The sequence below is a fragment of the Phoca vitulina genome, unplaced genomic scaffold (genome assembly GCF_004348235.1).
Source record: "Phoca vitulina isolate PV1807 unplaced genomic scaffold, GSC_HSeal_1.0 scaffold85, whole genome shotgun sequence".
Taxonomy (NCBI): Eukaryota; Metazoa; Chordata; class Mammalia; order Carnivora; family Phocidae; genus Phoca; species Phoca vitulina.
In genome coordinates, this window is record NW_022589788.1 from 1,028,627 (window position 1) to 1,055,198 (window position 26,572).

The 26,572-nt window shown below is 57.0% G+C and overlaps 1 protein-coding gene across 1 annotated transcript in view; it reads right to left on the bottom strand.

Moving 5' to 3' along the window:
• Positions 1–508: 508 nt before the first annotated feature.
• Positions 509–26,572, bottom strand: part of LETM1 (leucine zipper and EF-hand containing transmembrane protein 1) — a 38,222-nt gene continuing 12,158 nt past the window's right edge. Inside the window, exons 4-14 of the mRNA XM_032395524.1 lie at positions 20,949–21,092; positions 20,284–20,421; positions 19,321–19,524; positions 12,946–13,065; positions 11,324–11,455; positions 10,854–10,997; positions 10,119–10,253; positions 6,766–6,900; positions 5,726–5,916; positions 4,633–4,777; positions 509–3,411 (exon numbers count right to left, since the gene is read on the bottom strand). Coding sequence (XP_032251415.1) covers positions 3,262–3,411; positions 4,633–4,777; positions 5,726–5,916; positions 6,766–6,900; positions 10,119–10,253; positions 10,854–10,997; positions 11,324–11,455; positions 12,946–13,065; positions 19,321–19,524; positions 20,284–20,421; positions 20,949–21,092 — 1,638 coding nt within the window. The 3' untranslated portion in view covers positions 509–3,261. The remainder of the gene's footprint in view (positions 3,412–4,632; positions 4,778–5,725; positions 5,917–6,765; positions 6,901–10,118; positions 10,254–10,853; positions 10,998–11,323; positions 11,456–12,945; positions 13,066–19,320; positions 19,525–20,283; positions 20,422–20,948; positions 21,093–26,572) is intronic.

Here is a 26,572-nt window from a genome sequence, read left to right on the forward strand (position 1 = left end):
ACAGCGCCCCATGCAGACTGGTGCCAGTGAAGGGGTGAGGCCACCTGAGACAGGGTGGAGGTCCCCGGCTCAGGGTGGGGTGGTCTGTCTGCCGGAGGGAACTGGGAGGACGGTGGGGGGGGGGCATCGTTGTGCCTGTCCTGCCGCCTAGTGGCCCTCCCAGCAGGGGCTCAGCTCTCTACTCTGGGCTAGAGCGCAGGCAGCCCTGAGCTAGCTCTCTGGGCCCTGTCCAGGCTTTGGGGAGCAGTCTGCAGGGTAGGGAGGGCCCCTGCATCATCCGGGACCCCCTCAGTGGAGTGCACAGCCCTTGGGCAGCACCGTCCCCACTCCCAGGAGTTTTCAGAGTCTTTCTCAACAGAATTGGGCCCTCCTAGGTGACCCTTCAGCCGGGATCCCAGTCCTGCCCACCCAGGTCCCAAGGCGTCCACTGAGAACTGGGGTCAGGGGGAGAGCAGGTCAGGCAGCAGCCTCCTTCACCAGTCTGGACAAAGCAACCACCGCACAGTGGACAGGTCATCACGACAGTGCTTTATTAACCCTTCTCCGTACACCACACTGAGTGTCTGGCCACCGCACGGGGGTCAGGCTGGGGGCACAGTCTGACGGGACATGAAGCCAGCGCGCACCTGAGGCCACCCGGGCTTGAGCTCCGCTAGGTGGGACGTCCATCGGGAACCTGGCCTCATGGTGGCACAGCCACGCCCAAGGGCCACGTGCCACCCCCCTCCACCATGAAGGTGGAAGCGGACCCTGAAGCCCAAAGCAGACACTCCGACAATTCTGTCCGCTTCCACCTTAACTTCTGATGCGCCACATGGTTCAAAAATCTTACTTCAAGTGTTATGGGAACATTAATTTGGCATTTTAATAAAAACACTATTTCTAAAAAAAGACATTTATACACAGCTGGTGGGGGGGTTCTCAGGTGGAGGCGGCCCAGGGCACCACTGTGAGAACCGCTGCCTGGAGGTTATTCTGCAAAATTGCAAAGCGCCCTTCATTTTTAAAAAGTCTGGATTTTGATATTCCAAAAGGGCTCCAGAAGCCACAGTTTTCCCAAATCCCAACTAAAAGAGTGGTGTTTAAAAGGTGGAGCGAAGGATGAAGCACGTGCTAAGAACTCCTGTCTCCTTTCCAAGCAGGTGTCGACATCACAGGCTGCTTCTCCTCAAGAAGCGCAGGAGGGCCGCGGAGCAGCCGCCCGACACCGGCGGTCACGGCCCGGGCGCCTCCGCAAAGCTCGCGGCACAGAACTGACTTCCAGGTCTACCGCCGGCACGCGCGGACACGACCCGCAGCTGCAGCGACCAGCTCAGGACGGGAACACCCCCCGCGCCACCGAGGGGGGGCGTGCAGCAGGGCCACTGCCCACGCGGCCAGCCCCGAAGGTCCTCGCCAAGCCCGGCAGCATCCGGGGGCGAGCGACTCTCCCGGGGGACGCGGACAAGCAGGGGCGCAGCGGGGGCGCACGGCCGTCCCAGTGACCGCGTCGTGGGGATGCCCAGGGCACCCGGGCAGGGCGGCGACGGGCAAGACAGGAGCTGGGCCCAGCTGGTGGGGCGCCGAAGCGCCGCTCGCTACAGAGACAAGCGCCATCCGCGGGGCCCACAGGCGGCCCAAAGCTCACAGACACGCACACTTCCTACGGCTCAACACCCGCCACTAACGGAAGTGTAAGGTAATTCATAAATATTTTAATTAAGCATCTAAAATATATTTCTCAAATAATCGAAATAAAAACCCTTTAGAACCCAACTGTTACTTTACAAAGGTTTACATTTGAGAATACATAATCTTATTCCTATTTTGTCAAGTTTCCTCTTTAACGGCTGAGTAAAAATTTTCAAGTAATTTAGAAGCCGTCCTTTCTGGGCCCCCCTCCTCCTCTCCCGGCTCACCCGGCTCACCCGGCCACCCTGTTCCTAGCTCTTCCAAGCCTGTGCCTGCATTCCACCGAGAGAACGTTCTTGCCCATAACGGCCCCAGCCTTTGAAGAACGGGTCCGACAGAGCTGAGACCCCAGCACCCCGCCCCCCGAGCACCCCCAACCTGAGCTGCCAGGTGCTGAGGCGGCCAGACGCCAAGCCCACGGAGGCCGCCGCGCTCCAGCCCCGGGTGCGCCAGGTGAGCCCGACCCTCCAGAGCCTGAGTGTTGGACCGGCCCCCGCCAGGGCGCCGCCTCTCTGAAAGCCCCTCAGGACTCCCCGCCCCAGGACCAGTGCGGCCACTGGCCTGCTGGTCCGGAGGAGCTGGGAGCGACGCTATAGCAGGGGGTGTGCGCTCCGAGCGCCCCGCGCCGTCCCTGGACACACAACGCAATCCGTCCCCATCACCCACGGGGGTGACGGGGCGCTGACAACCCAAAGCGGGAAACTTTCTAAAAGCCACAACAGCATGATCAATCAGTTGAGTGGAAAGGCTTAACTTCCAAGAGCTTCATTAGTATCTCTCCCAGCGTAACTCTCGTCGGCTACCACGGGTCAGACCTGCGGCGGTGTGTGACAAGTCTGCGCTCGTCAACTGCTTCGAGTGTTAGGGGAACACCAGAGGTTAAACCAAGCAAGGGCGGACACATGGCAGGAGACTTGCACAAGGCACCACATTCCTGTCGGGACAACTGTGGTTTTCCAGAGGCTGTGGGATCCCAGTCGTTCCAGAGACGACTTTGGAACTGTGCGTGAACAGGTGCCATTTAGGCTGCCTGACGGTCAGGAATCCAAGTCCGCAGACTAACGGGCACGTCTTCTCCAGAGCCAAGAGGAGGGCTGTGTTTCTCTAACTCCCATCTGCATGCCTCAGGCTCCACGGGCACGGGGAGTCCACACGGCCGGTCCTTTCTTCCCCAGGGACAGGCGCCAGCAGGGTGTGGCCCATGCAGGGAAGGAGGCACCTTACTGCCCTGGTCTGGCCCGGGCCCACCTCTGGAGCCAGGAGGCCCGTGTGCGGCCACGACTCCCCAGCCGTTGGCGGGCTGCACACGTGGCCACCACGGCAGGGCCACGGCAGCACCGTGCCACTGTGTGAGTCCAGACATGATGCCCTGGAAGGGTTCAGGGATTCCAGACTGAATGAATCTTCATGGAATGATGAAATTAAAAATTACTTGATTATGGAAGTTTCTGATTTATTCCAGACAAAATACTAGATTGTCACTAAGAATTACCTCAAAGCCGTCTCGAGCACAGCAGGGCCCGGCAGGCGGCGCTGGGGGGCGGAGGCCGACGCGGAAGGGGCCCCGAGGCGCCCGTGAGCGGGGCGGGCCTAATTCTTCACTTCCGCGGCCTCCTTCCCAGCCTTCTCCTTGGCCTTCTCCTTCTCCTCTACCTTCTCCTCCTTTTCCAACATGGCCACGATCTCGGCCACCTGGCTGGTGGAGATGTGGATGTCTTCTTTGTCCACCAGCTCGATCACCTACGCACACAAGAAAGGGACGAGGGGCTCAGGGGGTGGCCCTGCCCCCACGCAGCGCTTTCCCCACAGAGCACGCAGGGGAGACGGAATGTGGCTCCTTCGTCCCAGCAGGAGGGCCCCTGGGGTCCTGCAGCAGCCCTGGTTCCCCAGTACCAGGCCCCCACCCACCTCCAGGAGGCCAACAGCCTCCAAAGCCCCAGGCCAGGTTAAAGCTAGGAGGCAGGGGCGCGTGGGTGGCTCAGTCGGTGAAGCGTCTGCCTTCAACTCGGGTCATGATCTTGGGGTCCTGGGATCGAGCCCCATGTCGGGCTCCCTGCTCGGCAGGGAGTCTGCTTCTCCCTCTCTGTCTGACCCTCCCTGTTTGTGCGTGTGTGCTCGCGCCCTCTCTCTGTCAAATGAGTAACAAAATCTTAAAAAAAAAAGCTATGAGGAAGAGGGACTGAGAGAGCAGGAGACATGCAGTGTGTGAGGATGTGGGGGTGGGGGGAGGGGAACGGGGGCGGGTCCCCTATCGGGTCCCTGGTCGCGGCCTGGGGGCCTGCCCTGGACAGTGGCTCCTCAGGAACATCTTGCCCCCGTGGCTCCACCAGGGCAGAGGATCCAGGCGTGCAGCGCGAGGGCATGCAAGCTGCCATCCACACCACGGAAGGGGCCCCAGGGGAGGGGCGGCTGACGTGGGCTCGGGCCTCCCAGCCTCCGCTGCTGATAAAGGTAATGCCTTGTCTTTCAAGCGGACCACAGTCACTCAGCAGTTACGCTTTGTAAACATGTGAAAAATCACCAACCAGCTGGACAGACTGGAAACTGTTCAAACACCCGTGAAGGTGCTCTCCCCGCAGACACCTCCTCATGAAGGTGGAATCCCATTCCCAGTCTCCTGGGCTGCCCAACTCTTGGCACCAGGGACCCAAGTGCTCCCCTGGATGCCCCCCTCAGGGTTCAGGTGGCCCGGAGGACGGCCGGACACAACTCCTCCCCCCTCCGAGGTCTGCCCCAGGCACCCTGCCGCTGCCGCATCCCCCTGACCACGCCATGGCCCCACCAGAGGCCACAAGAGGCCAAGTGTCCAGTCAAAATGCAGACGGGCTGCTCTAGGTGGACACCCTGACGAAGCCAAGGGTTTAGTGTGAGGGCAGGGACGGGGCCACATGTGGAAAACGTCCACCCCCAGAGACAGCCGTCGGCTGGGCCAGGCAGTCCCGACCCCGTCCCACAGCTCACCTTGACGAGGTCGTCGATGTTGATCTTGCCGTCCTTATTTTCATCCAGCGCGGAGGCCAAGCTGATGAGCTTGTTTTCTGGAATGTGCTTGATTTGCTTCATGGCACTGATGAGCTCGGTGATGCTGATGACGGTCTCCCTGGGGCTTGGGGCAGGACACAGCCTGTCTACGGCACCGCCACACCCACACCCTCACCAGGCCTCCTACGGGTCAACCCTGACCCAGGCAACCGCGCCCTCCAGCGCTCCCCGGCCCCTGCCTTTGGAAATGCCCACCCAACCCGGACACAAAACCAGAGATCTCCACTTGGTGCCACGTCTCCCCGTGCGCTGCCCCCCAGCATGCCTCTCCACCGCGGGGCAGCACAGAGTGCGCCATGGTCCCCGGCAGGGGTCCTCAGGCCCGTGTGTGCCGTGGCCTGGGCGGCAAGGGCCAAGTACTGCCTTCTGACCAGCGAGGGCGGGTGGGCTGACACAGCTCAGGAAGGACACTAACCTCGTCTGGGGGAGAAGGTCCCCCAACCCGAGGACAGCAGGAAGCCTGCAGCCAGCCCACCTGCCCCCTTGGAGTTGTGGGCGCTCAGAGCACAGTGCCCAGCCCAGGAGAGCACCATTCACCAGCCTGACAGCTCTTCACTCACACAATGACCTCCAGAGTGGGGGTCGTCACTGAGCGCCTGTGTGCAGGGGGTTCAGGAAGAGAGAGGCGGCAGGGGAGGGCCCAGGGGTTCCCAGGGGAGCTGCAATCCTATGTACGAATGTACAAAGGACCAGCTTGATGGGAGTCTGGAGACAGGTGTGGCCTACGGTGGCTGGGGGGTGAGGGTTGGGGGGGGGGGGGGGGGGCCAGCCAAGCCACAGGTACGGTCCTGACAGTGGCCAAAGTGTGCGTGTGCGTGTGCGTGCAGGAGAGAGGACCCTGAGAGCTACTGCAGTAAAACGGTTAGTGACAAGTGGAGACTGAGGTGTGGCTGGGCTTCTGGCTGGAACCGCTGGGTCAAAGGTCAGGGGTTGGGCACCACGGCTGAGAAATGCACTTCAAGGTCAGCACATCCCTGAGTCTCCCTGTGCCCGGTGTCGGCGCCCTACTCACCCCGCAGGCGGCTGCTCGGGGGTGGGGCCCAGCTTGCCAGCCTGCTGGTCCATCTCCAGCTGGGACAGCAGGCTGTCTATCTGCCCGATCATCTGCTGCACCCTCTTCGTCAGCCTCTTGCTGGCTTTAGACTCTTCCACATAGATCTCTTCGCCAGTCTTGGAAAGCTCCTTCTTGATCTCTTGCAAGTCCTAACGAAATTATTCAGCTATAAAAGACTGTCTTAAAAAAAAAATAAAAAGGAACCATACACCTCTGTTTACCTTGTGAAAGTAGTTAAATTAACCCAAAGGTAAAAAGTTCCAGGTCACGAACAGAGCTGCACAGTCGTATCTGCATCTCTCATACAAACTACTCTTATTTTTGCAAACTCAAATATTGATTCTGTAGCAAAGGAAATGGCATCTATTTGAGTCTCATCTTTCTTCATATTTGTTAAAAGAATAAATAAATGGATGAAAGAATCAAGGAACAGAAAGTGCCTTCGTAATCCCAAATCACGACTGTCCCCATGAGCAAGCGTTACAGGGAGCAATGGAAGGTGGGGCTGGAGACGAGGCAAAGGGCTATTTCTGGTGAACACCTAATTCCCAATGGAGAACCCACCATGGCAACAGGGTTGATATGAAAATGGTTCATTATTTTTACCAATCAATCTCAAAACTAGTCATCTTTTCCCAACGGATCTATGAAAACATAGTTCTTTTATAAAGTAGGCTCCACACCCCACGTGGGGCTTGGGCTCACGACCCTGAGATGGAGTCACACGCTCCAACTGAGCCAGCCGGGCGCCCCAAAACAGCTCTTTTAAATCAGATTCGGAAGTAATATTTATAAAACAGACAGGTTTTCCTTTAAAAAAATAATAATAAATGAAAAGAGCTAGTGTGTAAGAAAGAAGTGTTTCGGGGAACTACGACCGCAGACACAAGGTCTGGTACCTTCACGGCAAGCGGCCAGGAGCAAAGGGCCCAGCCGCGCAGAGACCGCCGCCCGGCCCAGAAGAAGGCGGAGGGCACCCCCGAGACGCCGCCGCCCACCTCGCTGTAGTCCTGCACGTCCTCCTTGAGCAGCTCCAGCTCCTCCTTCTCCTTCGTCAGGGACGACTTCTGCTCTTTCAGCTTTGTGCAGGCGTTGCTGAGTATGTCGATTTCCTCTTTTGTTATTTCCTCTTCCTGCAAAGGAAGCACCCCAACGGAAACCCAGCTGGAGGAAGATCATCACTGCCCTCCCACCCACCGAGACTCGGCAGCTCTTCTGTCCACACCATCTGCTCCCGCCATGCGTGGCAGAGGCCAGCAGACACGCGCGCAGTCCCCGTCCTCGCCCCCATGGCACCCACCCCCACCACGTGTGTATCGGACACGCACACAAGCCCGGGAAACCATCACCCCCTGACGGAGACCTGTCGGCCACCCCAAACCTTTGTGTCCCCAGGCCAGCTCCGAGCTGCCCTCCAGCAGGTCACACAAGCACATCCCAGACCAGGAGCTCATGCGTGCAGGACGTCGTCTGCCCCCTCACTCGGAGCCCCACTCGTGTTGTCCTGTGCCTCCAGGGGCCGAACAGCATCCCATCCTGAGCACAGACCAAACCTGCTCCTGTACGTAGGCTATCCTAGCTCCTCTGAACTTGCACGTACGCTTTAGAATAAGCCTATCAATTTCCACACAAAGCCCGCTGGGACGGGATGGTTTTGAATCTATACACAAGTTGCAGAACGAACACCTCACCAACAAGGACCCCTGGCACCCACGAGGGCAGGACATTCGTCCGAGCTAACTGACCTCAACAGCACCGTAGCATCCGGCGTACAGCGCTGACGTGGCTACTTTCGGACTCACCCCCACGTGGCTCACTCTAGGGGACGGTCAGTGATACGCTGACCTTCCAAGCTGGCTGCTCGTGACCAGCACAGAGAAGCAGCGCTCGTTCTTAGCAGCTCACATGCTCTGCAAACAGGCGGTTTCGCTCCCTCCTTCTGACTGTGTGGTTTTCTTCTCTCTCTCCCCTAACGGTCCTGGCCAGCCCCTCGGCGGCTGCTGAGCAGAAGCAGGCCGTCAGGGGCCCAGCGGCAGCTGTCTGCACAGACGCTCCTCGTCGGGTTGAGAACGTTCTCCTCTCCTGGCTCGCTGAGGAATTTTTTTTTAATCAGGAGCAGATGCTGGGTTCTGTGAAGTGCTTCTTCTGCATTGATCGAGATGCTCATACATGGTTTTTCTCCTCATTCTGTTACTATGCTCGTTACACTGACTGGTGTTCTGTATTCCCTGGACAAGCCCCATGAGATCAAGACGCGTTAGCCTTTTTACAGAATGGCTGCATCTGATTTGCCACGAGTTTGTTAAGAATTTGTGCATCTGTGCTCCTGAAAGAGGCGGTTGTGCAGTTCTCTCCTAGCGGTCTGGCATCAGCTAACGCTCATCTCAGAACAAGCTGGAAATGGTCCCCCCTGGCTTTCTGCAGTCTGCGTCGCATGGAAGGATCTCACCAGAACCTGGCCTGTGACGCCACACGGGCCTGGCTTTCTCTGTGGAAAGGCTTCCAGCCACAGCGCAGGGTCCCTACCAGAGGCGAGCTATTGGGTTCTCTGTGCACCCCCAGCAGACGCTCAGCACAGCTCAGACCTACGGGGCTGCACTGCAAACGGGGACAGACATCCTCGTTCTTCCCGCCCCTTACGCTGACTTTCCAGGGAACAAAGGCTCTTAGCTGTCAGTTTTGTAAAGGTTTGTGCTTCTTGCTAAGAAATCCCCAGCAATCCTTAGTTCTTCTGACAATTCTTTTTTTTAAGATTTTATTTATTTATTTGACAGAGACACAGCGAGAGAGGGAGCACAAGCAGGGGGAGCAGAGGGAGAGAGAGAAGCAGGCTTCCCGCGGAGCAGGGAGCCCGATGTGGGGCTCGATCCCAGGACCCTGGGATCGTGACCTGAGCTGAACACAGACGCTTAACGACTGAGCCACCCAGGTGCCCCATCTCCTGACACTTCTAAATGTCCTTTCACATCTAGGCCGTTAATCTGTTGGAAATGGGATGCATCTGTTTCCGTGAAGAAAGCCAACTGTCCCAGCCCTATTTAATGACAGGTGCCCTTTCTCCCTGAGCTGCGTTCCATGGGCCCAGCCAGGCTCCATCTCTGCTCAGCTGTGTTCCAGCCTTGCACCCCCTTAAAAATGACCCTGACCCTTCCCTGGGTCACCCTTTGAGCCCAGCGTGGCCCCAGCTTCCTGGGACCCTCTTCCTCCCAGCCTCCTCGATGTGTCCATACCAGCATGTATCTGTTTCCAGGATGGCCCTGGCCTCCCTCCTCACTGTTCCAGCCACTGTCCTCCACCCAAACACACGGCCTCTGAGGATGACAGACCGTCTTCGGCAGCCGCACCAGCTCAGATGTGCTACCCCGAGTCTTCTCACAACAGTCTAGATCCTCCCTGAGACCCAGCTCTCCCTGCCGCCTGCTGCAGTGGGTTCCTTCCTTCCCCATGGGCCTGGAGAAGGCTGGCGTCCCCCCAGCTCCTGGCAGCTCCACCCTAAGACCCCCGCAGGGGAGCTTTTTCTTCCAGTTCTGCCCCACAATTGCTCCTGCCAAGCCACAGACAAGCTCACCCTCCCCATTAGGGATCGGTCTTCAGGCCTCCCCCACCTGGCCCTCAACACCCCTGACAAGGCCCACCCTCCCCTGGACACAACCTCCCACCAGGTGTCGACGTGTTGGGACTGCATGAACTGTCCCTCCACAGCCTCGTCTCTCCTCTGACCTCTGAACGTGGAGGCCACCGTGTTCCAAGCCCTCCGGGACCTCACTTCAAACCACCCCCCCCACCCAACATGAATCCGCAGTCCTGGTCTCTCTCCTACTCCAGCTGCCAAACCAACGTTGCCATCCGTCTACAGAGATTTCCCACACCCAACACCTGGGAGTTCCAGACAGAAGGCGCCCTGTGTGGGGAGCGGGCTACACCAGGACAGTGAGGCCCCCCAGGAGAAGTATATGGCTACAGTGCCCAGCACATCAGGCTGCGGGTCACACCAGCTTCCCTCCTTCCCACTGTGCAGCCCGGCCAGGAAGGGGCCTGGAGACCTGCCTTCAGGCGTGGATCCCCGGCCACTGGGAGCACAGAGGGCCCGGGGGGCCGAGCCACGGGCACCTCAGCCTCCTAGGCGCCCGGGCCCAGAGCTCGGAGCGCAGCTTGCTCTTGTCACAGCACACTGGGCCTCCCGAGAGCTTCTCCAAGCTGCGGCCTCGCCCTCCGCACCCCACAACCGCCTGCTGTCACCCTAAGCCTGGCCACGGCACCTCAGGAGTCCCTGCCCCATAAGCCAGCCCCCTCTCCACCCTCCTGCTGGGCTCCAACATGGCCTGCATTCCGGGTGTGCGTGCGCGGTTACCTTCAAGCCTTCCAGGACAGGGGCCGTGTCCTTCAGGGCCTCTGACGGCAGGGTCACCTCGGGCACTTCGGGCTGCAGCTCGGCCGCAGGCCTCCCAGGGGCAGCCTCTGCCGCCACTTCGGGCTCCACTTCCTTCTGAAATGCAAGTCCATTGCCGACTCAGCGTCACCTGGCGCCCCGGCCACCGTCCTAGAGCATCGGTGCCGGCACGGACTGAGGGCGCGATGTCAATAGGCCGGCTGTGCGCCGGTGCAGGTTTGAAAGCCCGGCAGCCAGCATGCGGGGGGTGACCCCCGCGAGGCGTCACTGCAGGACTCCGACGGGCGCAGCTGTGCTCCCAGGTCCACGGAGGCCCATCTAACGCGGTACCACCATCAAACCCCAACTTCCGTCCTCCCCTGACAACTGCACGAAGCTGCCCCATGACTTCCAGAGCAAACACACCCACCGCCCGGGCCAAGGGGCCCAAAGAGAACGTGGGCACTGCGCTGCCCCTCTGTCCGTCGGCCGGGCCGGCCGTGCTGGGGGACTGGCACCCGGACCACGGAGAGCCGGCCAAGTCCCGTCCCCCGGGCCTTCCAGGCAGAAAACAGGAGACGGACCGCAGGGAGCCTCTAGACACAGTTCCACAAGCAGTTTCTAGAAAAGCTGGAGCAGACAGCCTTTAGCCTGTCCCAACGCCCTGTGTGGCTCCCGCTCTGCCTGGGCGGGCCCACGGACCTGCCGGCTGCTTACCGCTGCCTCGGAGAGCCTCTGCAGCTCCTTCTCCCGGTGCTCCTGCTGGATGGCCGCCTCCTCCTGCAGCGTGGCCTCCAGCTTCGCCTTGTTGTCCACCTGCTCACCCTCCACTTCGGCCACCTTCATCTGGGCCTCCTTCGCCTACAGACCGGGGACACCTGTGAAGGGGGAGCCTGCGGCCCAAGGGCTCGTGGCGGCACGGCAGGTTTGGCCGCGGCCAGAGAGGCCCCTGCAGCAGCCCCGCCCGCCTGCACTGCCGAGTGGGACCGCCTCCCGGGGTCGCACTCAGGAGCCCCGTCTGCTGGAAAGGCTGTGAGGCAGCCGAGGGGCACCTTCTGCGCCCGTCCCAGGAGCCCTCGGTACTCAGAGAAAGGACCGGTAAGACAGAAGGGGGTGGGGCGCATCCCCAGAAGCGAGAGGGCCCCTTCCAGAGCGAGCCGCAGAAGCGGTCTCCTGGCAACACGTACCACGATCTCCGGGAGTGTCTGCAGCGTGGACTTGAGCTGGTCGGCGGGCGAGAGGGTGTCTGGGAGGTACATGGCCCGGGACAGGATGAGCAGGGACGTCGGGATCTCCTGGTGCAGGTGCAGCTCCAGCCACTGCAGTCGGGGGTTGGACGCACTCACCTGCTGGCCGCGTCCCATCGGCCTCTACTGGGACCTGGACCCTGGCATTTTCCTCTCTCTCTGGTTTGATGGGGGAGGGGGACTTGGGTAGATGGGACGCACTAGATCACTCGAGGAAGTTCTCCCCAAAACAAGAGTCCTCAATTTCTACAAGGCCCACCTACTGCCACCTCTTATGACCTGACGCCCGCCTCAGCTGACCGAGCCCGAGATGCCCCAGGGTCGTGAATGAGGACCCGCGGCACGGCCACCAGGCTCGGGAAGCACGGAGCGAGGCGACCACACACTCTGTTAATGAAGCTCTTCACTTACTGATTTTTTATTTAATTTTTCTTTTTTTTGGGTTGGGGGGCAAAAGGAGAGAGAATCTCTAGCAGACTTTCTGCTGAGCACAGAGCCCGACGCGGAACTCGATCTCATGACCCTGAGATCACGAGCTGAGCCAAAACCAAGAGTCGGATGCTCCGCTGACGGCGCCACCAGGCGCCCCTGGAAGCTCCTCACGTCCAAGCGCCACAGACACTGCAAGGGTGGTACCTGTGGGCTCAGAAGGCTCTCAGGGCTCTGCCAGCCTCGTAAGGGCCAGGCGCTGTTTGGGGGGATGTTAGTGACACAAAGACAGTGTTCAAACGACCAGGAAGACACGACAAGGTCTGGACACAAACTGGGCGCGGGACAGAAGTGGAGATGAGACGGAGGAGACATGACCAGGGAAACCCAAACACTCTGATTTCCAACAGCGTCCCGCACTCACACGTGCCCAGCTGTGCTCAAAGCAGGCTGCCAACAGTCCCGGGCATGCCTGCGGGAGACACAGGGACCCAGCCTACGGAGAAGGTTCTGCCGGGGGACCGCACAGTAGACAGCACTTGTGTTGAGAGAGGAAAAGCAGGTGTTGACACCCCTTTGTCTGCATGTGGAGGACAAGCCCCGGGGAGGGAGCCGGCCCTGCAGACAGAGCTGGACGGGGGCCAGCGGGCACTGGGCACGCGCTGGGTCTTCCCATGTGGCAGCTCAAGTGCCGTGAATGTCCCCTCTCCAACCTCTAACCTACTCAAACGGATGCAGCCACCACGCTGGTCTCTGGATGCTGACCAAGGGCCCCTGAGCCGCTGGAGAAAGCAAGGCGCAGCCGACAGAGACACTCAGGATGGGCTGGCCTGGGTCCTATTTACCCAGAGGTCCCTGGCCTCAGTTACAAGACACGCTGGAATTTTAAGGGAAGTTCACCTCATCCTCATCTGTCCACACAGGACCAGAATGGGACAGTAAGGATGTTAACATCCGCCAAGAGCAGGTGAGAAAGGTCAGAGCCGCGAACACAGGCTAAGTGAGCACACGACAGAACCAGGTCACCATGCACCCTCGTCCAGGCCTGGCTGCCACCAGGGTTTGAGGAGAGTTTTTCCACAAGCAGCCCATCTATGCTGGTCGGATGGTGGGGAAGCCCCTGAGCCACACACCTGCTTCAGCTGGTCCTTCAGCCGATCCTCCGTGACACCGAGGGCCCGCATGCCTCGCGCCCGACACGCTGACTGCAATTCCTTCACATTCAGGCTGTCCACCCCTTCCTCAGCGATCAGCTGTAAAAGAAAGTCAACTAAGTACACGTGCGAAGGTCATTCCAGGATTACAGTGTCTCACTGTCAGACACTTTCCTAACACGCCTTGCCAAGCGCAAGACAAACCAGCACCACCAAGGCCTCAGCTTCGGGTCTGCAGTGACCAGAACCGTCTGACAGAAGGTGCGGACCTCGGGGAGGCTCACAGCGGCCAGGATCCCACCTCAGCCCAGGCCCTGCTCCCTGCGCTTGACGGCCCCTTCCTCCTCCTCCTCCTCCTCACGGTCACCCCAGCGTCTCTCCCCACCCCCCACGGCCCTCCAGCCACCCAGGGGTTCTCAGTATCCACAGGACGGGAGGAAGGATGGAGAGCAGCACGATCCCGACCTTCTGAAGAGGTCTCCTGGCCTCCGCCCGAGGTCACAGGGACCCAAGGGAGAAGAGCGAACCAGAGTTCCCGTGCCAGAGGCCCCCTCGGCCGGCCCCACTCGAGCCTCACAGTGACCCTGTGAGGCAGACAGCACCGCGACTCCCCGTCTCTGAAGTAAGCTTTCCATTTTGAGATGACTGTAGATCAACATGCAGACATGACAGACGGGGTTTCTCCCCAGGGTAACGCCGTACAGACGATGCTGACAGTCGTAGCCAGCACGGCGACGGCACCAAGCAGGAAACCCTCCTGTCCCCACGAGGACCTTGTGCTTCACAGACACACTCCCACCTCCTGAGCCCCTGGCAACCACTCCTCTGCTCCTCGTTTCCACTGGGCGGGGAGCTACGACTTTGGGGTCTCCCGGGAAACCCGTGCACCTGCTCTTCCCTAACCAGGCAGCGCTGCGCCGGAAGCCCATCCCGCTTTAACCGTTCTCCCACTCAAGGGCAGCTGGGTCTTTTCAGTTTGGGGTTGTTATGAAAAAGCTGGGTTTTTGTTTTCGTTTCCCCATCTTCCTGTGGGTTCCGTGGTTCCACGTGGACTTGTGTCCCGTGCTTCTGAGTCTGTCTCCTTGCGTGGTACGTGCAGTGGTTGCTCACCGTCCACATCCTCGTCCCAGTCCCAGCAACGTGTCGACACCTCGGCCCCCAGACGGCCCTTGACCTGTCCCCCTCACGGCACACTCGTCTCAGCGTCTCCTGCTTCCACGGACAGCCACCCCAGCAGCCCGTTTCTGCTGCGACCACGGCACTTGGCGTAGAGGCGGATGAGAAGGAGGTCTGCTGGATTTACCACGCTCTTTTGTCTTCATGGTCCAGGCCTCCTAGCACCGCTGACCCGTGAACAACACCGGCTTCAAGTGCGCAGGTCCACGCACGCTCGGGGTTTCTCCACACAGGACGGCCCTGGAAATGTCTTTTCTCCTCCTTACGGTTTTAGTAACATTTTCTTTTGTCTAGCCTACTCTGTTGTAGGAATACAGCCTATAACACATATTATACACAAAACAGGTGTTCGAGAACTGTATGTCATCGGTAAGGCTTCTGGTCAACAGCAGGCTCTTAGCAGGTAGGTTTTTGGGGGTCAAATGTCACACACAGAGGGCCCGGCTGTGCCACCTGCTTGCTGACCCCTGAGAGACACAGAGGGAGGAGCTCCCTCCAGTTGTGTTTTTAATGGAGTCAAATCCTGTCTTGGGCATTTTGTTTCTTTCTGAGAACGTAACCTGAAACGCTACAGAGCCGAGGGTCATATAAAAGGTGGGCCTGTGAACCTCACACAGCTCTGCACACATCCCCAGTGTACTTCTACTGCCTTCTAGATAATCCCCTTCCCAACACATCACCGCACTTGTAAATACCTTCTCTACTCTAACACCGCTTCAGTCATGGATAAAGAGACTAAAAAGGAAAGTCATACGCAGGTTTTCGTGTGCGTTGGGGGAGACGTGGGGTCCAGCGTCTCTAACCCCCACATCGTTCAAGGGTCAACTATGTCCTTTCCGAGTACAGATCCTCCTCTAGGTTGAGGCAGATCTGCTGGTGGCAAGTTCTCTTAGTTTTCCTTCTTCTGACAATGTCCTGACTCCCCCCACTTTCTTAGAGAATATTTTCAATGGGAACAGGACTCGGAGCTGACAGGGCTTTTCAGCACGTGAAGAACACTGCTCCTTCCTTCCGGCCTCTAAGTTCTGAGGAGCATCTTCGCTGTGGGCCAGACGCCGTTCTCACGCACCGCTGGCAAAATCAGCTGTCTTCAGCGTTGTTCCGTTTGATGATGATGTGTCTTCATGTGGATTTCTTTGGGTGGATCCCACCTGAGGTTCACTCAGCTTCTAAAATTTGCTGATTCAGGTCTTTTACTCATGAGAAGAGTTCAGCTGTTATTTCTTCCAGCACTTTCCCAGCTCTGCCCTCCCTCCTCTCTTTCCAGAACTCTGACAAGTATGTGAGATGCTTTCCTTTAATGCCACAGGCAGCGGAAGACCTGCTCACTTTTTTTTTAAGATTTTATTTATTCCTTTGTGAGAAAGCGAGCGAGCACAAGCAGGGGCGAGAGGCAGAGGGAGAAGCAGACTCCCCACTGAGCAGGGACATGGGGCTTGAGCCCAGGACCCTGGGATCATGACCTGAGCACCCACCCAGACGTCCCTTTGCTCATTTTTTTAAACTATTTCCTCAGGTGTTCAGATGGGTGATTTCTACTGTTTTATCTTAAAAGTTCACTGAGCCTGTCCTTCTGTCCTCTCCCTTTCTGCTATAGAGCTCATCCATTAAGCTTTTTATTTTGGATTTTATTTTTCACTTCTCTAAATTTCCATTTGTGGGGCACGTGGGTGGCTCAGTCGGTTGAGCATCTGACTCTTGGTTTCGTCTCAGGTCGTGATCTCAGGGTCGCAGGATCGAGCCCCAGGTTGGGCTCTGTGCTCAGGGTGGAGTCTGCTTCAGATTCTTTCTCCTTCCCTTCTCCTCCCTGCTCACGCTCTCTCTAAAATAAATAAATAAAATTTTCAAATAAAAAAAGATTCCCATTTGGTTTTTCTTCGTTTTCTCTGCCAGGACCATGCTTCCTTGTGGCTACCCAAGGGCTGCTTCACAACCGTCCTCTGGGTCTCACGTCTCTGCTATCTCCATCGGCTGCCTTTGCTTATCCACTTTGAGAACGTTCTGTTCTTCTTCTTTTTTTTTTTTAAAGCTTCACATGGAGCCCAGAGCGGGGCTTGAACTCACAACCCTGAGATCAAGACCTGAGCTGAGGAGTCAAACGCTCAACCGACTGAGCCACCCAGGTGTCCCAAGAGCCTTCTGATTCTTAACATAAGGAGTGATTTTCAATTTAAACCCGGACGTTTTGGGTGTTAAAAATGAGATTCTGGATCTTGTTTCAATATTCGATCTTAGCTGGCTCCCTTGGACAGCACTCTGGCATGGGAGTGGTGAGTAATGTTCTAACCAACTTCTACAGATTTTGCAATTGATGATCTGGCATCTATTGATCCAAACCAACAAGCCTACATGGCTTAGATTCCCCCCCCGTGGCCTGGCTTTCATGGGAATGCAAGAATCCGGTTTCAAACCCTCCAACCACAAAGCCTGAGCCTTGTGTCACTTCCTGCGGCCAGCCACTCCTAACTCCTACTGCACGAGTAATACAGGCCAGGTCCCAGGTCCTCCCTTGCTCCCGCTTTCTGGTCCCCAGGTGTGTCAAGGTCTCATCTGGCCCTCAATGGGGGCTGTGCCCCCATTTCTAGGGCAAATGTGAGTCATAAGCTCCCTTCAATGGTTGACTTCTCTGTGTTATCTCTTGGTTATACCCAAAAACGACATCCGTGGCACAGTTTGGAATAGGTAGGGTGCCGGCTCGTTGCTGCCAGGCCCCCATTCAGCCTCCACTGAGCCCCGGAGGAGGCACTTCTGTTTCTGCTGGGGTAGTGGGGATTCGAGTTCTAATTTTCCGCCAGGGCTCCCCATACCTCCTGGGCTAGGTGGGGTAGGCAGCCCACCTGGCTCTGGACACCACCCCAGTGGGGCGCAGGGCAAGGCCTGGGAGCGGTTAGGTGAAGTGAAGGCCCTGGCCCCTGCTGGTCTATGGACACTGCACCCCGGGGAAGGAGGGCAGCTCGGCACCATCGGCCGGCCTTCCTGGACACCGTCCCAGCTGTGACATCCGGAAGAGGGTGGCGGCCTCAGACCTCAGCCAGCAGTGCACATGGAGGGGTGACGGCATCCCCCTAGTGTCTGTTGGGGTAGAGCGGTCACTGTCCCAAGTCCTCTGTCTTGCGAAGCAGCCCCTTTCCTGTCCTCTGGCCAGAGAGAGCAGGCTTTTGTTAGGGTGTTTTCTGCTTGCTTTTTAAAAAAGATCTCAATTTTAAGTAATCTCTACACCGCATGTGGGGCTCGAACTTACAGCCCTGAGATCAAGAGTCACAGGCTCCAGCGACGGAGCCAGTGAGCGCCCCCATCAGGCTCTGGAAGTCTGCACACATCAGCACCTCTTCGTTGCCGTCTCTTCAGCCCCAAGGCACAAAGACCCACCGGGTTGGTCCTGGGGTCCCAGGGTCTTCTCCCAGGTTTCACAATCTTGTCACTTAACGTCAACATCCAGGGGAAAGGAAGCCCACTCCACCTTCCCGACGGTGGAGGTCTGGCCACTGTGGCGCTGAGCAGCAGGACGACTTGTCCAAGATCACAGAGCAGGCGAGTGGCCAGGACTCAACCCCAGGCGACCTGCCCTCGAGCTGCCTCTCTGCAGGTGGGGCGGGTGGGGGCAGCCACAAGGCAGCCCCCCTCACTCTCCTGCAGTGCGTGCCCGGAGTACGTTCCCAGATGACCTGTACTGCGCTGGAGAAAAGGTTTCTTTTCATCCTTTCAGAAACACAGTGATGCTCTGCTACTTCAAGCTACGACGAGGAGCCACTCTCATCCGACCCACTCCCCGGCTGAGAACTCCCAGAAAGGCAGTAAAACACACACAATACACACCAGGCAGCGTCTGAAAGCTAACGCAACCAGGGCTCGTGCACGGCGAGAGCATGTGGACGGAAAGGCCAGGCAACCACGGAAGTGTGGGCTGTCCGTCTGTGAGCCACTGGGACACGGCAACTTCGACCAACTTTTAGGGCAGGCTGAGAGTCCAGGCCTGGGGCCACGGCTGAACGGCAGAGACATCTCGCCGGGCTAAGACGATGACAGCCGGAGTCGAGGGGCTGCTCGAGCAGACAGGCCTCGAGGGCCGCCGCCCAGGGAGGAGGACGGGCGGGAAACAACCCCGTCCTCAGGCACCCCAACTGAGCAGCACAGAACCGAGGAGTGGGGCAGAAAATCTGCACAAAGCGGAGGGGCCTCCGGGGCCCAGCTACGCAGGCAGCACTGTGGGGGAGGGCCTCGGCCAGGCTGCGGGCCCAGCCCTGACTGCGGCTGTGATCCCCAGGCGACCGGGCCCTCGACAGCAGAGCAGACTCGGGTGGGCCCCTCCCGGAGGAAGACGGCGACACCCGGAAGCCCAGAAACTTCCCACAGACATGTCTGCATTCGGGCACAACTAGATACTGCAAACACACAAACCCAAGAAAACAAAACAAAGACCTCCAGACCACAGTTTTCGGAATAATCGGACAGGAGCTACGAAGAGCTGTTCAAGAAAGCGGAGCTCGAGCGGTCTGGGACGGAACTGAGCACCTCCGAGGTGTGCCTGGAGAGCTATGAGAACACCAGACACCGGAGACCATACGGCGAGAAGCGCCGGTGGAGGACACGAAGGCGGTTTTAGGAGCTCCTCCCAGGAAAAGTGCCCTGGCGTGTGGGCAGGCGGGAGGACACAGCGCTCAGCGCAGCCCTGGGAGTAATCTGCTTGTGGGCCGGCACTTGCTTTGGTCCTCCTGCCCTTTCCCTTGGGAGTCCCAATTGTAGCCACTCTCTTTATGAAAACTATCAAAGATCTGGAACAAAAATCCATGTTAAAAGATGTTTATTACAGCACTGTCTAGAGTAGGAAAATATCAGCGAAAGTGATGGTTAGGAAGTTATGATGCATCCACGTAACAGTTATGACATGTCCATGTAATGAAACAGGCAATCGCTGCCAGTCATCCTTCCAACAAATACTCAGCGACGTGGGCAGGTCTCCTAATGTCCTGCCAACTGACCACCTGTCGGGACAGTTCCAGTGTTACTGCAGCAGACGCGCGCACGCATCCAGTGTGCGCACACAGGGCACAGAGTGGGCAAAGAGCCATGATCTGGGAATGACAGGGCCACCAGAGCTTTAGAGTGAGGACACTGCTGCTTCTGCAACCAGAAACCTAAGCACCTGGAGAGGCAGAGCCACGACCGCAGGCCGCTCACCTTGTCGTCAGCCTTGATGGACCGCAGCCTCATCGTGAGCTGGAAGCGCAGGAAGTTGTTGGTGCCGATGGACTGGAGCTCCAGCAGCTTGCACAGGGCCACCAGCTGCGGCCGCGTCAGGTTATCCAGGGTCAGCTCGTCCTCAAACAACTTGGAGAAACGCAGGATCTCCTCATTGCTGGGTCTCTCGCCTGTCTCTCGGATCTGCGGGAGCAATCACGTGGGTGAGCCACTGGGCGGGGCGCGCGCGCGCGCGCGCGCGCGTGTGTGTGTGTGTGTGTGTGTGTGCGCGCGCGCGCTCCCCGGCACCACCCATGGACTTGGGCCACAAGCCTCAAGTGAAGAAACAAAGGAGGATCAGCTGAAGAGCCCCGGACCATCCACACCCTCCGTCGGATCTGCCTTGTCATTACGCTCCTGCTGGGGAGCCGCCCTGAGCAAGCCTGCGCTGGCTCCCTGTGGAGGACGCCTCCATGCAGCACGCGGCCACCTGCTGCCCCCCTCCCGCCCGCGCAGAGCCGCGGCTGCCGGCTGGCAAGAGGCTCCCCACTGTGGACGTAGCTGGGGAGCAGCCCCCAAGCCTGGCCCCCGAGCCTGGCCCTCCAGCATGTCACCACTGCAGGGTCTTAGTTCCTCATCTGCCAAACTCTACCACCCCTGGGGCTGCTGCGAAGTCTGGAGACACAGGCAAACAATGGTGAATGTCAGCGAGGTTCAAGTTCTCAGGAGAGCAGGCCTGACCTCACCGAGTACGGGGCCGGGGTGGGGCTCCCGGTTACACCCCCTACAGCACTAGTCCACGCCTGTCGGGGAGCCCCACTCTTGCCGTGTGTGTAGAGCAGAGAGAAGAAAGAAGTGAGGCAGTGAGGCATGCCCCCAAATAAGATGGGGCGGCCCTGAGGCTCTAACCAACACTTGGGACCCGTGGGCTGAGGCCACCAGGGCCCCAGAGCATCACAGCACCTTCTGGAAAAACACGGAGAAGTCTTTGGTGGCGTTCCCCTTGGCTGCCTTGTTCTTCAGGGCCATCTCCTCAATGGTGTCCTGCAGGAACTTGGCCAGCTCCAGCTTGACGCGCAGCTCCTTCTTCAGCCTCTCCTCCTGTGAGGTCAAAGAGGGGGTGCTGCACTCCCCTGGCCCGCACCCCGGCTCCCCACGGCTTCCCTGGCTGGCACCAGTCAGAGCAGTTGCTCCTAGTCCTCCGATGGGAACCACAGCACGGAGTTCACGGTAGCCCTCAACCCAGTGCCGCCACATCTCCCTGAACGGCACTCACTCCCACCCAGGACCCAGGTGCTACGCATTCTGAGACTTTCTCTTCCATTTCATGGTTTTAAAAAACACTTGTGTGGCCTCTTGGAGCAGGGCCGCCCAGTGACGCTTCTAAGCTCTGTGTGCGGTGTGGAGTCCATGGCTCTTACCCCCGCGCACAGCCTCAACCTGTGGCCTGAAGAGCTGGGCCAGAGAAACCGTATTCTAAAACACGTTTACAGAGAAGCATGTCCGAAGCACGGCTGAGTCACGAAGGCAACACGGGACACCTGAACGTCAGCCGCCAACAGTGCAGACGCCCTAACTGCATCCACGTCCGCCCTGCCCTGAGCTCGCCGCCCCCGACGCCCCGTCACCTTGATGGACTGGGTCTCGAACGTGGACGGCAACATATTGGGGAAGAGCTTCACAGCGACAGGAAGCAGGAACTCCATGAACGGCACCACCACGAAGACCAGGAAGGGGACCAGGCGAAAGAGGTCAGCGCAGATCCGGAGAAACTGGGAAAAGGCCGAAGGGGTCAGAGGGTGAGGCGACAACACTGCTCACGTGACCCTCAGAGGCGCGACCACGGGCAGCACCTGGCAGGGGTCGGTGAGAGCACGACGTCCCAGATGGCTCCGCCGCCTGCTCCCAAAGGCGGCTCTTCCTCCCGTGTCTAAACCACGGAAGACAGCCTTCAGAGAGGAGGGCGGACGCTCGCCCTAGCCGTGGCCCCGTCCCCTCATGCCCCGCCCACTGCGGGGCCCTGCTCTGCAGGGACGGCCTGACACAGCCACGGCGCTGCCCACCGGGCCTGGGCGCCCCGGGACGGGAGCAGCAGGCCGACGACTGGCCGTAGCTGGCACCGGCCATGCTGCCCACCCCAAACGGTCAGCACAAAGGAAGAGTGTTGGCTGTGTGTTTCTCAGGATGGCCTGACTTAACCCTGCACTGCAGAGCAATGACTGACAAACATCCAAGTGCTTCATCAATAGAATCAACTACCGCTGAAGCCATTAAAGAAATGCGCAGGTTGCAATCATCCAAAATCCCCGAGTGGACACTCCCTGCCGCACCCCCAGGCAGCTCAGCTTTCTCTTCTCTCACGACCAGTCAACTATGGCTTGCACTCACAACTGCCTACGCTCACAGGCACCAAAGGCACTCCCGTGCACGTCCACGTGTCTGTGTCCATGGTCACGAACTAGACGTGCTTTGGAAGAGCCACGTCAGTCCTAGAAACGGCTTCGTTTCGGCCTCATCTGACACTTATGATTGGGCTCGTGGTCCATCCCCGCTGGAGCCCGGCTCCCTAAGTGCTGGCGACCCCTCTCGTCTGTCAGGAGCCACCTGGCCCTCGATGGTGTGTGCCCTGAGTTTGTGGATGACGCACCTGAGGCTTTTCTCCCTAGATGGCACTCATCTGGCTCTTCTCAAACCAGTCTGTACTCTGCGGGGCACCGAGCAGGGACCCCCAACCTGAACCTATCTCCTCATTTACAAACCTCGCATGTTCACTTTCCTATTTATTGTCAAAACAGATTCACGGATTCCTATATTTCTTCATTTGTTTACAATTCATTACTATTTTTATTTTTATATTCAAATGGTCCAGGATTCGACCATGGAAAGTCCCTTCAAGTTGATGTGGTTTTTGACATTCGTCCATTAATTTTTTTGTAAGTAGTTCTATTGAGGTTTAATTTACTTCCATAACATTCACCACTAAGTGTGTAATTCAATGATTTTTGGTAAATTTACAGATTGTGAAACTATCACCATAACCCATTTTTAGAACATTTTTGTCATGCCATAAAGTTCCCCATGTCCATCTGTAGTCAACCTGCGTTTCTACCCTCAGCTCGAGGCAAATAGCAAATTGATTTGTTTCTGTAAATTTGCTTTATTTGGACATTTCCCATACGTGGAGCCATACAATATATTCTTTGGCATCTGGCTTCTGTCATTAGGTACATAAATGTTTAGGAATGTTTTATCCTTCTGCCGACTTGACCCCTTTAGCATCATGAAATGCTGGACACCAGGATGACCTTCTCATCTTTGCTCTGCCGTCACCACAGTCCGGCGCTCAGAAGGCCTGGCCAGCCTTCTTCTGTCAGCACCACTTCCCTTTTCCTATTGTTTCACTTGGAATCTATTTGTCTCTACATTTAAGGTGTGTTTCTTGTAGAATGCATACAGTTGGGTCTTGTTTTTAATCATATAATCTCAACCATTTAATCAATAAAACTAAAAAAAGGAAAACCATATGACCATCTAAACAGATGCAGGGGCGCCTGGGTGGCGCAGTCGGTTAAGCAGCTGACTCATGATCTCAGCTCAGGGGGTGATCTCAGGGCCGTGAGATCGAGCCCCACGTCAGGCTCCGCAGCGGAGCCTGCCCAAGACTCGCTCTCTCTCTCCCTCTGCCCCCCCCCCCCCCAACAAAACAAAACAGCACAACCCACCACAGCAAAAGATACCAAAATAATGGACTTCGGTAAATCTGTAAGACACAAGATCAATATATAAAAATCAGTTGTACTCCTGGGGCGCCTGGGTGGCACAGTCAGTTGAGCATCTGACTCTTGGTTTCGGCTCAGGTCCTGATCTCAGGGTGGTGAGATGGAGCCCCGGGTCGGGCTCTGTGCTGGGCGGGGAGTCTGCTTGGGATTCTCTCTCTTTGCATCCCCCACTCATGCACACACGCACGCTCTTTCTCTTTCAAATAAATAAATCTTTTTTTTTTTAAGATTTTATTTATTTATTTGACAGAGAGAGAGAAAGTGAGAGAGGGAACACAAGCAGGGGGAGTGGGAGAGGGAGAAGCAGGTCCCCCGCCGAGCAGGGAGCCCGATGCGGGGCTCGATGCCAGGATGCTGGGAAGGCAGACGCTTAACGACTGAGCCACCCAGGCGCCCCTCAAATAAATAAATCTTTAAAAAAAAAACAGTTGTACTTCTCTATATAGTAGACCCTTGAACACCACAGAGGTTAGGGGCAGTGACCCTCCCACCCAGTCAAAAATCCACGTATAAATTTTGACTCCCCCCAAAAGGTAATTGCTAAGAGTCTCCTGTTGACAGGAAGCCTCAGTGAGGACAAGAACAGTCGATGAACACGCATTTTCTGTGCTGTAGGTATCATATGCTGTATTCTTACAATAAAGCCAAACCCCCCCCCCAAAAATACTAAGAGAATCATAAGAGAAAGTACATTTACAGTAGTGTGTATGTTTTTTATGTTTATACATTTATTAAAAAATCTGCACATAAGTGGATCCACACAGTTCAAACTTGTGTTGTTCAAGGGTCAACTGTACTAGCAATTGACAACTGGAAACTGAAATTTCAAAGACTCCATTTACCTACAAGAGCCAAAAGATGGAAGAACCCAAGTGTCCATGGAAGGACGGACGGATGGATAAACAAAAAGGACGCACAACCCACATGGTGGAGTGTCGTTCAGCCTTAAACAGGAAGGAGACTGACACCTGCCGCCACCTGCGTGGGCACTGAGGACACTGTGCTGAGTGAAGGGAGCCAGCCACCAAGGGACGGATGCTGTGTGACATGAGGCCCGCAGAGGAGTCCCATCATAGGGACAGGAAGTAGATGGTGGGTGTCGGGGGGCCGGGGAGAGTGTGGGGAGCTAGTGTTTCGTGAGGGGCAGAGTGTGGGCTTGGTAAGATGGAAGAGTTCTGGAGGTGGAGGGTGGGGACGTTCACAACAATGTGAAGGTATTCAGTGCCACAGGAGCATATACATAAAAATGGTAATTTTAGATTGTGTATTTTACCACAATAAAAAATTCCATTTGTAATAGCATCAAAAAATATGACACCGTACAATATTGCTAAAAGAAATGAAAAAAAAATTGTTTTATTCCACATTGACAACCCCCAGAAGTGCCCCCCTTGTTTATTTTCGGGTCCTTCCTTACTTCCCGACACAGGCCCATCCAACGTGGTGTACAAGCTCATCTCGTAGCACTGCTGGTGAGCGCTGTCTCTGAGGAGCCCTGGTTAGAAGCCGAGGGCTGGGGGCCAAGTGTCACGCCCGCCACACCTGGTCACCACACCGAAGGGAGCAGAGGCTGCAGCGGGTAACAGTCTAACAAAGCCAGAGACTCAGGAAATAACGCCTCAGAGAGAAACCGCGCTAACTCTCGATCACGCGCCTGGCGTCAAAGGATGGACCAGCAATTTCACCATCCTAAGAGCATCACCAATGGTGAGCATCAGCACTCTAACATGCTCCACCTGAAGTCAGCACTTGGAGGGAAAGCTCTGGAAGGAGGAGCCATGAGCATACTGGGGAGGCAGAGAATCAACCCCCCCCAGCTCCCCAGAGACCCCGGGAGCCCACCAAGCAGGCCCTAACTGCACCTCTCCACGGACAGCTGCACATTGTCCCGGCTGGAAAACCAGGACCCGGAAGCATCCAGAGTGCACGCAGCTAATTCGAGCACGAACGGAGGCCCATGACGGCACCGTCTCTGCCCACACGGCCACATGACACACCGTCAACAGACATGCACTGTGACCCTGGGCACCGGGCGCTGCCGCTGAGCCATCTCCGTGGCTAAGCCACGTCTCCTGCGACAGGGCACAGAAGCACCCCCCCCAGCAAACATTGCAGGCCCACGGGGCCCAGAGTCAGAGGACAAAGCTACCCTCCGGGTCGTCGTACCCCACAGGAGTCCCACACAGTCCTGTCATTCTCTACTTAACACCATCAGCAAGCATCCAGCAGTTGCGTGACCTTAAATTCACACTTCAAATGTACCTCCCGCTTACACAATACTTACACAAATTATTTTACAATCTCTTTGCCTTTGTAAACATAATTTAACAGTCACTTTTCTATAATTATCAGGACTGCCAAGTTTTGTTCAAATTCGAAGTACCTGCAAGGCCCTAAACCGAGGGAAAAAAGCATTGCTCCACAAGCCCCCTCCTTAAAGCTGGCAACACGGATACGCGGCCTCAGCCAAGCCCGTGTCCACACTGGGACGTCGCCCTGGGATGGGCTCATCTGCTCCAACTCTGTTTTTTCTTAAAGTTTCACTGTCTTCAATGAAGTAGCAAACACATGCACCTTTCAAGGCAGAATGGGATGGGGGAGGAGCAGAAGGGAGTCCAGGTCATAAAGCATTAACTTGTGTGCTGTAATCAACACCCAGCGAGCGCTAAGAGCATGATTCTGAAATCCCAACGCCACTGCTCCTTCCTCCAATCCTCAACCTGCTCCCTCCTAAAACAGCATCTCAGGGGACACTCCAGCCAGTTAAAACAATGACCCATGTTTTCCATGAAGTTCCTGAGAACTAGCATAAAATCAGAAGCCAAAGTAACTCTCATACATGACAGCCAATTCCTAAGATCCTCTGAAGGTCAACTTCAAGAGAACAGACATCACTGCACCTCTCCTTGGGGAATCTGAGGGTGCTGAGAATGTTAAAGCTGCCCCTTGCCCCTGGGGACTCACCAAAAAAAAAAAAGAGCAAGAGGGGAAGAAAGAAAGGTCAACGGTGTAACCATCAGTTATTTCAGACAAAATAAGAGACCTAAAAGGTCTGGGCTCCTGGAAAAACAGGAAGACTTTTTTAAGAGCTGGGGGATGGCATGGGGCACCTGGGTGGCTCAGTCGGTGAAGCGTCTGCCTTCTGGCTCAGGTCACGATCCCGGGGTCCTGGGATGGCGCCCGTGTTACTGGGCTTCCTGCTCGGCGGGAAGCCTGCTTCTCCTTCGGCCTCTGCCCCTCCCCCCAAATCGTGCTCTCTCTCGCTCTCGCTCCTCTCTCTAATAAATAAAATCTTAAAAAAAAAAAAAGAGCTGGTGGACGGCAGAGAGCGCTGGTGCGCCCCACGCGGAGCCACAAGCTCGGGCAGGTTCTGGGGCTGAGGACACACGTCCGGGAGCTCCGGCAGAGGGCGGTGCCGCCGTCAGCGTGGCTCACAGGGAGGGTCGAAGGCTGGTTTTTCTGTGGTTTTTTTT